At 45.8% G+C, this 14,577-nt stretch overlaps 1 protein-coding gene across 1 annotated transcript in view; it reads right to left on the reverse strand.

The window, feature by feature from the left end:
• Positions 1-13,047, reverse strand: part of KMT2C (lysine methyltransferase 2C) — a 193,907-nt gene extending 180,860 nt beyond the window's left edge. Inside the window, 3 exon segments of the mRNA XM_082283329.1 lie at positions 12,270-12,366; positions 12,369-12,446; positions 12,558-13,047. Of these exon segments, the coding sequence (XP_082139455.1) occupies positions 12,270-12,366; positions 12,369-12,446; positions 12,558-12,585 (203 nt within the window). The 5' untranslated portion in view covers positions 12,586-13,047.
• Between the last annotated feature and the right edge of the window lie 1,530 nt (positions 13,048-14,577).

Raw genomic sequence — 14,577 nt, forward strand, 5'->3', positions numbered from 1 at the left:
TTTTAAATGTACTTTTTAAAAAGCAAATCTGGAATGCCAGGTGATACCATTTCTGAAAAAAACAATCCCAACGGGGTAAGGAAGCAATAATTTATTTAGTGTATGTGGAATCACACAGATTAACAGATAAAGCAAGTATAAGGTGACAAAGGAAATAAGAAACACAGGCAATGAAACAAAGAGATTGAGTAAACTATTTCCCTTCCATAAACAATACAGGAATCCCCCATCTAGGAAATAAAAGTATTTACACATCATTCACTGTGTAAAAGCAATGGGTACAACATATGGACATCACCATCAGAAGGGATGCTCATGGAATAGGATCACACAGTTACTCAGGTTGAAAAAGACCTCAAAGGTCAGCCAGTCCAACCTCCTAATCAAAGCAGGTCAGAATCGGTTCCCAAAATGGTTTACAAATATTTTGAAGTTCAATTTGTTGTTTACATAGCTGTGTAATTACACACAGTGCTGAAATCTGATGGGGGGGACCCTATTTGAAATAACTTAGGCCAAATACAGACAACAGAGATCAGGGCATAACAGTGATATTCAGATAGCCTAAATCATACCTAAACACCTTTGTTTAGTATTTCCTATTAGACTGCCCCTGCTCAGACCCCAGTCTATCTGAATTGCATTTCAGAGATAACTACTTCATTCTTCTAAGCATAAAGACCTTGGCAGAATTTAAAGACACTTCTTCCTTTCATTTGTAAGCTCCTTTAGAATAGTAAAATAAATATAATTAGTCCTTTAAAGTTTTGAAAGAAAACAATTTAGACAGAAACGAGACCATTACAGTGCATCTAAAAAAAAGAAACCTAGGTGGCATGACTACAGGAGCTAGAATTCAGCCTCTGCCCTGTCCCCAAGGCCCATTACTAATAGCTGTTACGGAATATGCTCCCACACCACATGACGTGGTCACATCCATGCAGATGTAAATTCCCCAGGTTCAGTTCAGGCTACATACTAGGGGACAAAATGAAATAAAAAAAAGAAAAATAAAAGAGAAAAAAAACCCCAGAAAAACTCAACAACTTGATCAAACAACATTTATAGTCTTTAGATAAAAGCCAGCTAACAAACATCTATCACAATACTTTTCCAAATTCTAGCCACACGAGGCAAACAGTGCATCTGAGAAGATGCAGAATAGCTGAGAGCCCAAGCTTCAACTCAACAAGTTTAAACATGTCCAAGACAATTATGACTTCACTTTTTCTAAGTGTGAGCATGTTAACTAACTATAGACAAGAAACTCTCATTGGTATAAAAAGCCTTTAAAATAATATGGCCAAGTTAACAATGTAAAAATAGGTTATTTTTTGTCTATCAAGACAGTCTAAAGCAAGTAAAATGAAGAGACATATGAATTTAAAAAAAAAAGGAAACCAAAAATATTCTTAAATAAATATTTATTTACATTATCAGTAATTTAAAACCCCCACTGACAGCATCTGGTTAACAAGCCTTGAGATCTAGATTTTCTGCTTGTCCATAAAGTAGGTTCACAACCAACAGTGCTTTCTCTGTTCTGCTCTACCAATGTATCTCCTTGTCTGAGAAGACCACATAAAGAGCACATGAAATGTGAGTTTAACAAGCTTTTGTATTTATTCTTTACCAACTAATACATTTGAAATTAATGTATTTCCAAGCTGTTCACAGCACACCACAAGACAAAGAACACTCTCCCATTCCACTAAAGAAAGAGAGAACAGCATAGCCAGACAAGAGCCAGCCCTTAGTGCTGCATGAAAGAACTCAGAAATTATTTCTTTAAATAATTTTGCTTACAGACCATTTTTTTCTTGAGTTACCCTCCCATTTTTGGGCCCAGTTGTCTCCTAAAGCATTTCTGGAAGACACAGGTAGAAATATAAATTAGAATTCCTGCTGAATGTGTTTTGCACTTTGCTTTGTATGACTCTCTACCAAGATGCCTGATGCAACGTTAATTACTCAAAACATGAACCAGGAAACATTGTGTGTCAGAAGCCTGAAGTAGCACTGAAAGCCAGCATTTCCCAGAGCCTCATGGCTTGTACATCCCATCTCCTCTGCTCCCTCTAGAGCAATTCTGCTGTGAGCTATTCCTCCTAAACTTACATCCCTGTGGGTTAGAGAACATTAACTGTGGCACACTATTTGCCCAGGAGGCTGGAAGTGAAACTGATGAGAATTTCATCAGTTTGATTGAATTCCTCCTTAAAAGAAAACCAAACACACAACAAAACCACCAGTTCTAGTTGTACCAGCACATTCAATGTAGTTGGTGATGCTGGCCTTGAGGCCGACGAGCACCGGACAGCCTCCATCCATGCTATCTAATTCCCAAACTCCCCCACAAAGCAGCCACATGCAAACTATGCTGGGAACAGCATGGGGACCACACAAAACCTTGGGCCAGCCTTGAGAACTGTTTGGCAGAGTGGTCAGAACTGTATGAGCAACCACTGGAACCATCTGACAGGAGGGACAACACTGGGGACAATAGTGTCCAGCAACTCCAAACATTCCCTGCTGGGTTTTCACAACCACGGACAAGAAGCTGAATGCCAGAACACTACTGCTGGCTACAGCCATGCCCTCATCCATACAAAACACAAGCACAGCCACAAATTAACCCCACTTGGAAATGGTAAAATTTAAGGAAACTGAAATGATCAGCTCTTTTTATTTTTATTTCAAAATTCCCTTTTACAAGCTTTTCCTCACAATGAAAAGTATTTGTTCTGTTTTTAAGTTCTAGTCTCATGCAGTCCAGTGGGCCATGGTAAGAAAAAAAGTCACTTGCTTTTATTACAAGGAAGGGAAAAAAAACAAGAGAAGGAAAAAAGCTGGAGTAGAAACAAACACATAAGGAACAGAGAATGGGAACTAGGGAATAAGGAACTGAGAAGGCTAGGAGAGAAAAATCTAATGAAGCTGATGAGTCTTTGGAATCAGCTAACAGAAGCTTTCAGAGCACGTATCTTAGAGGGTAAGAGGAGGCCTTCATCATCCATACGTCTAATAGAAAACCAAAATATCAGAACAAACAGCCCAACATGTTTGTGAAAACGCTGAGGACAACTGTTTCACAAAGTTGAGGGTGCCAGAAGAGCAGTTACTTCACACTTCACTCTATTAGGGCAGGCTCCATTTTAAACATCTCAATGTGTACAGTGATTTGGCTGGAAGTGGTAACGAGAAGCACTCGCTGTGCCAAGGAAGGGGGAAAGCGAGAGCAGTAGAGAGAGGAGAGCAAATTTTTATCTTCAATTAACTGAAATAAGAAAAGCAAATTTCAACAAACTCTTTGAACTTGTTGCTAGAATCTCTTGAGACTGAAATTTAAAGAAGGACTGGCAGTTATTGTACTGGAATATGTACAATGGCAAAGTACTCCAAAGCAGGGGAGAGATAGGAAATGCACATGAACAATACTGGCTACATCAAAAGCAGCCAGTAATAAGGGCCTGAAACTAGAAAGAATCATATTAGGAATGGAAACAAGGGCATTTTAATGAATATAAAGGAACAGCATAAACTGTCAGGGATAAAAATCAGAAGAGATAAAAGCACAGCATGCAGTATTACCACTGTGCAGTATAAAAGGCAAACAAAGTTTCAGAAATATTTTAGAAGTAAGAAGAAAAACACAAAAGTCTGTACAAACAGTGTTTAGAAAGAACAAACGGATAACAAAACAGACTCAAATGCCATTTTCTGTATTTCAGCCTTCATAAAACAGATTTATTGTAGCCAATACTAAAAACTGATTTTGTTACTAGACTAAATAATCAGAGAAATTCGAGTTAGCAGGACTGGAAGAATTTCACACAATGCTTAAGGAAGGAAAAGAAGTAATCTCTAAACTATGAACAACCATCTTCCCTAATACAGTCCTGGTGAAAAGTGCCCTACATCCAACACATGGCTGAGGCAAGGGGCTACAAATATTTTTAAAGACGACATCTTAACAAAAATCCTTCTGATAAATTGAAAAGTGGCTCATATCAACCAAGTGAAATTTAATAAAGACTAGCAATCTTTTGAAGAATAAATCAATTAAATCAATATTACGTTGCTATAGAGGTTAATCTGGTTCCGTGCAGAACAAAGGAAACAATCACCTAATAAATAAAAGTTTTATATAAAAATTGTTCTCCATTTCAGCTGTGGAATCTTAGCTGTGAGTAATACAAGACAAAACTGGCTTAATCAGCAATAAAGAATATTTATTTTATACGGTACAAAATTAGTTACTGAAACCAATTGCCTAGAGATACAGGAGAATTGCATTCTCTAAATACTGCAAAAACAAGTCAGAGAACCATTTGTCAGAAATGGAACAGATACACGACACACAGAAGGATGAGCAAGATCACCCTGAAGTCTTTTTTGAACATACAGTTCCATTTATCTCTGGTGATTTCAGGAAAACTAAATATTCCTTTTATTTTAAAGAATTTAATTGTGCTTCTGAACTCCACACTTCAAGAAAAAGAACTCTGAATAATTCACTCTGGGTTTATGAAATGGCTTACTAATAAATCTCCCAAATTTTAAGACAGCATTACTCCTCTCTTTATTAATAACAATATGGAGCCATCCTATCCTGTTCTCTTGAGCCCTAAGAACACTGCAGACAGTCCTCACTGCCAGACAAAAACAGGAGGGGACGACACCATTATTGGAACATCCTGGTTCCAGGAACACTGGGATATTCCAGAAGTCATTCTGTATTAGCTAAGGCTTCCAGACAGTACTCACAGTCACCTCAGATGTCAGTAAATGTTTAGTGGCAGAGACTGCACATTTGGACCACATCTTCACTACCAAAAATCCCTTTTATCTTATTGTGCCCTACAAGTCACTCAACTGCACATGCTCCAAGAAATATAAATACATAATAGGCAAAGTAAAAAAACTGTTAAATTTTCCTAAAGCTGATTTTTTTTCCTGAGAGCCTAATTAAAACTAGTTTTGGCAAGACTTTATTTTCAGTAATAAGGCAGTAGAAAAGAAAAAGACTTCTTTTTTTTCCCGTCCCCCTACCCAATGCCAAAAGTCTGGGCCGAAAAGCATCCTAGTTTGATAGTGCTTCCAGCAGTTTCTTCAAGAAAAGCAATTAGAATGTTGATAAATACAGCACTGAAAATTAGTAATTATAAATTTATATTGGAATGGCTGGCAGTAGGATTGGGTACATGTGTGACTTAGTAAAAATACTTCCCAAAAAAATGTGAAAGGCAAAAATATTCTGAAAGAAGCAAGATCTCATGTGATTTTATTATATTGCCTATATATTGATATACTTACAGGAAAGGGCTTCCAGAATACCAGAAACTATTGTTAACATAAAACATTTACTTGCATTGTTATTTGAGGGTACTTTAAATACTCAATTTAAGAATGATTCCCAGGATCAAAGTGAGAACTGAATTTCCTTATTTAATCAATGTCGATGTCTGAGGCAAGGAAGATGAGAATAACTCCTCTATCTATAAGCTCTGAAGAACCCTCTCAACATCATTATTTCTTTTTAAACAAACAATGAACCAGCATTATGTGGCCATAGGCTGTAAAAATCACAATCTCCTGAATTTACTCCTGTATTGGAAAACTCAAAGGAGCCAGCCTGAAAACCAAAGCCCCTCAAATTTCAGAGAGCCAAGGCTGTACCTTTGCAGACAGTGCTGCAGGCTGGTGGTGCTGCCAAGAGCCACAGCGCTGCCTCCCTCCCTGCCTGGCCCTTGCTCTGGCCTCCTTCGTGCTATCACAAACACATTTCTTTGCCAGGTTAGTTCTACCCCAGCTCAGTTTCCCAGTGCAGCTCACCAAGTGCCTGGGTCAGCACAGGGGAGAGAACAAACAGCTGGTAGCAGAGGGAGGGCAGGGCTGCTGCTCCTTCTCACTGCCAGCACCAGCTTAAGATTTATGGTGTTTGGGGAAAATAACCACCTGATGCACTCCATACACTCACTGCCTGTGTTTCTTTAAGTAATATATATTCGAGGTTTTAAGGGCTTTCCTGCTTCACCTTACTCACTTTCAAAAGCACCAATGCTGTTAGAAGAACTTGGCGTAGTTCTTGAAACAAGTGCCCAACTTATTTTGACTAACAGAGGAATGGCATGAACAGCAATGTCTAGTGCCATCCTTCCAGTGAAAAAAAACCCAAACCAAACCAAAAAAAATGCAGAGTTCAATACAAGTTACTAGCAAAAAATACTTGCTGTAGTAGAATCTTGATTCTCTGTATTTACGCAAACTATATGAATATGCAGATCATATGACCTGGTGATCAAATATATTAAATATTGAAAGGAGAAAAGTTTTCAGTATTTTCTGAATTTGTCAGTCACTTTATTATTTAGCAATTAATAACATTTTAGTGTACCTGTGACAGCATTTCTCAAAAAGTTAATTTCATAGCATTAGTGTGTAATAACATAAGGGATCAATCATTAGTGGTGGATCAGGAAATTCTGTTTTCCATAGTAATAGACAACCCTGCTACCCCTCCAATACTGCTGTGCTGCAAGGAGTTTGAAAACAACTCCAGCCTGAGAAAGGCGGAGTTCACCTATTCTCAGCAAGCCAACTGCCTTGGAAAACCATCTCTCAGCTGAAATGATGACAAAGAAGAGAAATGTCCATTTCCAATTACTTATCTTTTGAAAGAACAATGACAAGAAGTTAGTAGGAGTTGAACATGCTAACAAGAAAAAAAAATCCACAAGCAAAGCCAAGAAAATGGAACTGTTTTATTGTTTTAAGCTGGGAAAAGTCTCCTGTGTCATTGCATACAGGATAAAGAGATGTCTGGTGTATAGATGGCTCAGAGTAGCAACCAAGAGACTGGGCAAGACACACCTTGTGACCAATCTGCTGAGATTTCACACACTGCCATCATACTTCATCTGTCACGATACTGTGACAGCTCTTGGAGGTCCCCTCATGACAAGTGCTACAGAAGTTCAGTGGATCAGTAAATACAAACTTAAAGAAACTAACAACTGAAATGTCAAAAAAAAGTCTCAAAGAGCCCTTCACAGCAAGTGCAGTCTGTTTCAAATTGGGGAAACTGTGCATCTATTTCCAGTATTAAGCTTAACTTCACTCACCCATAGACACAAGTTAGGACACCACGTGAATCCGTATTTTAACAGCACTGTGGCAAAACAACTCGATAAACCCAATCCATTACACAAGTACTTATCAAGAACTGAAAATCTTAAGATTACTACAGATATCATTCACCTCCTGAGCACTGTGATCCAGGCTCCTATGCAAAAAATACATAAAGCAGTTGGGGAATTGCTTGGTAATGCAAATATAGTGGAGAAGTCACACAACATGAGCTGCTGAAGAAAATGGCACAAAGCTCAGCCCTGTTCTGTAAAGAGCCAACTTCAATCCTCACACCTCATCTCCTCCTCACTCTGTGTTCCACTATGTGCCTTCTGGCTTTTGGCCAAACAATTTGATACACGTGGCTTGTACAGGCCAGTGTTTGTTTTAATACCTTAACCCTTTTCTGTGCAGTAGTTGTACAAAGCTCATCCATCAAACGACCTCAGTCTTGCCAGGTAGTGATGACCTTCCCTAACTGCAATCATGAATTTAGGAACATTTTTATTCTACAACACAACATACATCTTACATTTGCAAATGTTAAATTCTGAATTGAGAAAAGGGCAGGCAAGTAAAGACACAAGTTATCACACAGAAGGTGTGTGATGAACTAAAGAAACACAGCTGAGCTATAAAGCTTCATCCAACACATTAAGGTTCTTTTAAAATGAAAGTAGGTATCTTTAAATATTGGCCTAACTTAATGCAAATGCAACTAAAGTCATGATAAAAATTCTCCAATAATCATTTTCTGGCAAAAAAATACTATGCTTAAGGGTCCTCAAAACTATCTGCATGTGTGAAATCAATGGCCTTTGAAAACCTACTGCAGCTTATGCTGGACAAAGTAATAAAAAACTACTATGGAAATTAAAACACAGGTAATTAAAAATAAACACACAAAACGTTTTCCACAATTCTGAAATCATTATCATATGCTGCTTTAAACTACACACATTTGCAAAAATAACTTGTAACATACATCAAGATCTGATGGATGCTTAAAATAAGGTTTTCTTTGTCTGAGCTCACTAGAGAGCTCAGACACTAATCTACGAAGGGTCACAATCCATGAAAGTTTTGCTACTAAATTTTGCTAAGCTGCATCTGTTTGTACTGCTTATAACCTGCAAAGACTAAGAAAGCTCTACTTAAAATTGATTACAAAAATGTTTACTTCACCTGTACAATACTATTCTGATACATTTTCATGAGTAACCAGCTGTACATACAATGACAATATAGTTAAAAGAAAACTCTTCCTCTAAAACTTCTTTTTGACCACATTCCTATTCTTCAGGTCCTTACCCTGGAACTTAAGGTATAACCAAGCTAGAGTTAAGTTCTCAAGATTTCTGGCCATGCAGTGAGATGGCACCTAATTATTTCCATTTTTCCTCCACAATACCAGCAAGATTGCTTTTAACCATGCATCTGGAAAGCTTCTTTCTTCTCCATCATGTCCTAGCTTCACTAATGCAACTTTATTATCTTTTTTCAACTTTCATAAATTCAATCGGTGTACCTTTGAAGGCAGAAAGGGGACACTATAAAGTATTTTGCTTGTTCACTGCTTGGATTACAGTTCTGTGCATTCTTCCTGATGCACCATAGCATGAACAACCTACTTGCTCTCAATTTCAAGGCTCTGCATGGCCTTTTCTTGCTCCACCTCTTAAAATTCGAATTGCTACTCTATACAGATACACCCTTGTCAAAATGTAAGGAAGAAAATAGGAGTGTTGGCCTGGCAGTTCAGGAAGGAAACCAGCTACCTGTGAAAATCCTCAGGGTGACAACGCTACTCTGCTTTAACTACATCCTCCGAGTCGGATGCCTGTGAATCGCTGCCCAGTGCTGAGACAGCCAGGGTACTTGAACTTCTGCATGTCCTTTTGCTCACAGCATTCTCACAGCTCCCTTGTGCTTTCCCAATACACTTCTTACATTTACATGCTGTCTTATCTTTACATTTAAATTAAGAAATTGTTTGTGCAGGAGCAACCTTTGCTTATGCATTTGTACTGCATGTAGTATAATGGTGCCCTGGCCTCTAGGCACAATTACAATAATAAAAATGAACTGTTCACCTTAACTTTCCTGACAGTGCTGCCATGAAGCTACATCCTTCAAACAATGATGAAAGGCCATTCTAGCACATTCTACCATCTGTACCTCTCTCCAGGTACTGATGACACTGATTCCCAGTTCTTCACCTACAGGAAGCCTCCACTGTTACCTGGACTTATCTGTGTCCACAGCACCACTGGAATTTTTACTGATAACCAAGTAAAATGCAGAATGAGATGTGGGCAAGCACTTTCCTACTGAAGAACCCTCTGCTCCCTTAACATAAGCCTACTTCTGGGAAGAGTTGAGAATCCCTGGCATCTCACAGAAGCAGATTCAAGGCAGTTTTCCATCTGTCTGCTTAAACTCATCGAATTTGCTTAAAAACATGGCCTTCAAAGAAGGTAAAGTACCAACCTAGAGCACCCTCCAATATGGCACTGCTGTTTAATGGAGGCATCCATAGCTGAGGAATTATTCTGTTCTGGTTTTCCCAGTTTAATGCAGGGCTCTTCGTTTTATCATTACTTAGACTGCACTTAGACTGAACATTCAATGGAACATTTCCTACAATGGGATAAAGCAGTTGAATAATTTGACTGGCTAATAGTGATTTAGACATGTGATTACAGTACAGAAAATGGTCTGACATATGCTCTTTTATCTGGTTTACATGAGGCACATTAATCCAACTGGAAAGCACAGAAGTGAAAAGGAAGACAGGACCGAGCACTCTTAAGGAAAAAATAGGAAATAGTTTTAGTTGTCTTATTCTGTATTTGCTAGGCTAGGTGTAATCAGTATTTTCTAAATAGGAAAACTTACAAAATAAAACAGTTTTCTTCCCAAAATGGATGCAACTACAAACCACCAACCTATATCTATACTACGCAAGTTAGAAAATAACTATTTTTTTAGAAAATCTTGGTTTCGGAAGCATTTATGACTTATGTCATAATGCCTTTACCAAAAGTACAGGATTTCCACAAAGATGCAGCAGGACACTGAGCACCACACCAGCCAGGAACAATCAGAATGTGAACAAAAAGAGTATTGACTCATTTTAATTTTTATCTCAGCTAATTTAACTTCCCACTTTTACACAAACACTTACAGTCATGTCAACCTAAGTTCATATTTTTACAGGAATATTTTATTTCCTCCTAAACCTAGCCAACAACAATCCCATGACACAAAAAACCTAAGTGAAGGCAAGGAATTACTTCCTTAACACACACTTTTCCTCAAGAGTGCATACACAACCTCAAACTGGCCTAACAAGGTATGTCAATTTTCACACGTAACACTATTTAGGATTTTTGTGCAGACTGATACATTGCAGTTGCATTTGCATTTTTCTTCAGAAAAAAAATCCTCTAAAATAAGACATTCAAAGGTTTCCCATGTAAGGTTTGGATTCTGTAAGTAGAAATAAAACCAAAGTATGTAAAACTAAGCACAAAGGAGATGAACCCAAGCACTTCACCGTGTGTACATGTTTGCCAACTACTTTCAACAACTGCTGTATTAAAATTTCTATCAGGTAAATACATAAGATAATGAAAAGAGAGAGCTGTAAACAATAGTTTCCCCAAAACCAGAGGTGGCATGAAAATCTTTGCAGGTAAACTTTCCCCAATGGCAACAACAACAAAAAAATTCACGTATCCCAAACTAATGATAATTCTGTCCTGGGATACTGACATATTTGTAAAAACAAATGTATATGGAAGATGTAAAGCCTTTGCCTGTATTTAGGTCCAGCCCAGCAGAATCCCTTGTCATGTTGTGGACTTCCACTGTGACCTTATGGTCGAGCCTGACCTTAAAGGTCTTTTCCAACCGAAATGATTCCGGCACGGAAATTGGCAGCGAGGTTTGGGGTGGGCGTTTAGGGAAGCGCCGGGACCTCGCCAGGACCAACACGGCAATGTCAAACGGAGCGCGTCCCCCAAAACAAAGGGAACAACCTCTGAACCCCGCGACTCGGACAGACCCCACAGCGCAGGAGCTGTTTCGGTCACCTCCTGACGTTCCTTCTCCAAACGTGCCGCCCAGCTTTGCCCTATTACCGCTGCCATCAGCTATGCCATGGCAAGCTCCATCCTACTCAAAAATAACCCGCGGGGAGCGCAGCCAGCGCGGCAGCGGCGCTTCCCGGGAAGCGGCCGCCGGGGCCTGCGGAGCACAGCCCGGCCCCGCACCCCAGGCACCCACAGCTCCCTCCGCGGGCAGCGCTGCCCGGCCCGGCGGGGTCCCCGCCCGGGGCTGCGGGGAGCGGGGCGGCCCCTCAGGAGCGGCCCGACGGGGCGGGAGGGCGGCGCTGGGGCGGCCGAGCGCCCGCGCCCCCGGCGGGGAGAGGCTGCGGCGAAGGGAAAGCTGCCAGCGCCTGGGAACGGGCTCCCCCCACCATCCTCCGCCCCCTCCCTCCGTGTGTTTGTTGTGCTTCGGCACCGTCCCGCCGGCGCGTCCCTCCGTGCGGCGGCCGCTGACAGCTCCCCCCGCGCCGCCGAGAAACTCCTGCCTCAACTCTGCGTGTGCGCGGGGGGTGCGGGGGTGTCCTCCCCGCCACCCGCCGAGAACCGTGTTTTCCTTCCCAAAAAGAGGGGGGGGGGGGGGTGGGGGCATAACAAGGGAAAGCGACGAGGAACTACCGTCAACGCACAGGGAGTACCCAGGCGACGCTGAAGGCAGCCGAGCGTCCTGGAAGGGAACGGACCCAAAAAGGAGAAGGGGGAAGATGCAAAGGGAAGGGAAAAAGGAAGAAGAGGGTGAAGGGGGAAGAGCTACAGAGAAACTCCGAAGAAGGAGGAGAAGAAAGGAATAGGGATGGTGAAAGAAAAGTAGAAAAGGGAGAGCAGGCGGAGGAAGACAAAGGTGAAAAAGGAGGAGGAGGAGGGGAAAGTGCAAAGGGGAGAGGAGGAGAAGAAAGAAGGGCCCTTCTCAAAATGGCATTAGGCAGAGGGAGGGGGCGACGAGCAGCGAGTCTCCACTGACAGCTCTGCCTGCGCCTGGCCGCCTGCCCCGGCCCCTCTCTGCCTCGCACACACAAACGCTGAACTTACTTCTTTCTGGCTCTCTGGAAAGGGGAAGCGCCATCTTTGCGAGGCCGGCCCCTAGGTCTTTTGTCTGTGGCTGCTGCTGCTGCTGCTGGGGGGGGAGCTCCAGGCTCGGGGGGCTGCTGCTGCTGCTGAGGCGGCTCCACCACCGCCACCACCAGACTCTTGTCCTCCGTTGACATCCTAGTCAGCAGGACGAGAGAGACACATGGATGATGATGATGAGGATGAAGATGAGGATGGTGATGGGGATCCCGATGCTCCTCCTGCTCCCGCGGTTCCTCTCCTCCTCACCTCCGCCTCCTCCACCTCCGCCTCGCATCGCTGGCCTCAGCCGCCGCCGACCAGCACAGGTAGCAGGGGGAGCAGCATGGGGAGAGCAGGAGGAGGAGGGGAGGGGGGGCGAAGAGAAAGCGCAGAGGAAGGAAGGAAGGGTCTCACACACAATAACACCCTCCCCGGGCTCGGCGGGGTCTGTCGGGGCTGGGGGAGGTGAAGAGAGCGAGCGAGAGAGACGCGGCTGGTCCCGCCGCTGGGCGCCCCCGCTCAGAGGCCCCGGGCGCTGGCGGCGGCTCCGGCTGCTGCGCTGCCCGGCTGCGGCGGCCGCCGCTTCATTGTACCCTGGCCCTGCGCCCTCCCCCCGCGCAGAGCCCCCGGGGGCGGAGGAGGAGCGGGCGGCGGCGGCGGAGGCGGCGGGGGCCGAGGCCGAGCGGAGGAAGTTTTGACAGCTCCAGCTGTTGTGTGTGCCGAGGGGCTGAGTCCGGCCGGGCTCCGCGTCCCCTTCCCAGCCGGGCCGGGAGCAGGAAGTTTAACTTTGGGGAAAGAAGGAGGAGGAAGGGTGAAGAAGGGGGAGGAGGAAGGGGGAGGAGGAGGCGGCGCCCTGCCCCCTCCCCGCGGGGTGGAGAAGGGATCCCGGCGCTGCCCTGGTGTGTAACCCCCCCCCTCCCCGCCTCCCTTCCCCCCCGCCAGTGCGACACATAGACACAGCGACCGCCCGCCCTCCTCCTCCCCTGCCGCGGCCCCACACTGCGCCTGCCCCGCCCGCCCACCGCCCGTCCCCCGGCGCAGGCACCCATCCGCCGACTCGCTGACCTCACGGGCTGGGCTGGTGCCGCGCCGGGCTGCGGGGAAACCGTGGAGCGGGGCCTGGACGGGACGCGGCGCCACGGGGCGCTCCGCGCACCCCACCCTGCACCGCGCCCCGGCCGCTGTCCCAGCGCTCCCCCACCCTTTCCCCGCCCTTGTTATTTTTTTTTTAATTTATTTCCCAGTGGAAAAGGAAAAGCCCCGTGTGAGTGAGAGCGGCCGCTCCGCGGCCGGCAGCCCCCGCCGCTGCCCGCACACGGGCTGCGCTCCCCAGGTCGCGGCTCTGGGGGCAGCGCTCGGTGCCCGCCCCGGCGGCGCTTGCTTCCCCCCCGAGCCCCGCGGAGCCCCCGGGGAGGCGGCTGGAGCCCGGCGGCGGGAGCGCTCCCCCTTCCCCCCGCCGCGCGTCTGCGGCTCGGGGCGGTGGAGGCGGGGGGAGCCGCGGGCGCCCCGGGGGATGGGAAGGAGGGAGGGAGCAGAGTTCAGCGCTGTGTGCGAGGGAGACAAAGTCTGGGGAGTGTGGCCGCTTTCCAGCAGCTCCGGCTGGAACAGCTGCGGGCGCTCGGGGCGGGGGGGGGGAGGGAGCTCCCCGGGCAGGGGCCCGGCTGGCTGCCTGCCCGCCCGGCTGCGGGGCGGGGTTAAGCCTCATTACACGGGATTTAACGTGTCCCGGAGGCCAGCGGGGACTCGGGCTCCGAGGGGAGGCGGGGGAGCACCGCGGCCTCGCAGTCGGAGAAAAGTCCGGCCACGGGGGGAGGAAGCGGCCGCGCCCCCGGACTTTCCTCCCGCGCGCTGCCCCGACGCGCTCCGCTGCCTGCGGCGGGAGCGGCTCCAGCGGAGCGCGGCCGCCGGTGCGGAGCGGCCGCCGGCCCGGGGCCCCCGCGCCGGGCACCGCCCCAAGGGCTCCCCTGAGCCGCCCCCCGCGGGGCCCCAACCCGGCCGTCCTCCCCTCCGTCTTTCGTTCCCTCCTTCCCGAAGCCGGAGCGGAGGGAGCGGGTTCGGGGCGCGGATGCTGAATCACGAAACGGGGTGCACGGACAGAAGAGCAACGCGGTGACTCGTGCTTGGGGCGGGCAGGTTCGGTAACTTCGCCGGACTTACAGACGTGGTGGGGAGCGATAGCCCCTAGGGTGCGAGTAGAAACATCCCGAGAGCCGCGCACTGAGCGTGTCTCCAGTGGCTTTTAGGTTTCTGTTTGAATCCCAGCTGATAAAATGGCCCGGGTTACCAC

This window comes from Coloeus monedula (genome assembly GCF_965178545.1).
Source record: "Coloeus monedula genome assembly, chromosome: 1".
Classification (NCBI taxonomy): domain Eukaryota; kingdom Metazoa; phylum Chordata; class Aves; order Passeriformes; family Corvidae; genus Coloeus; species Coloeus monedula.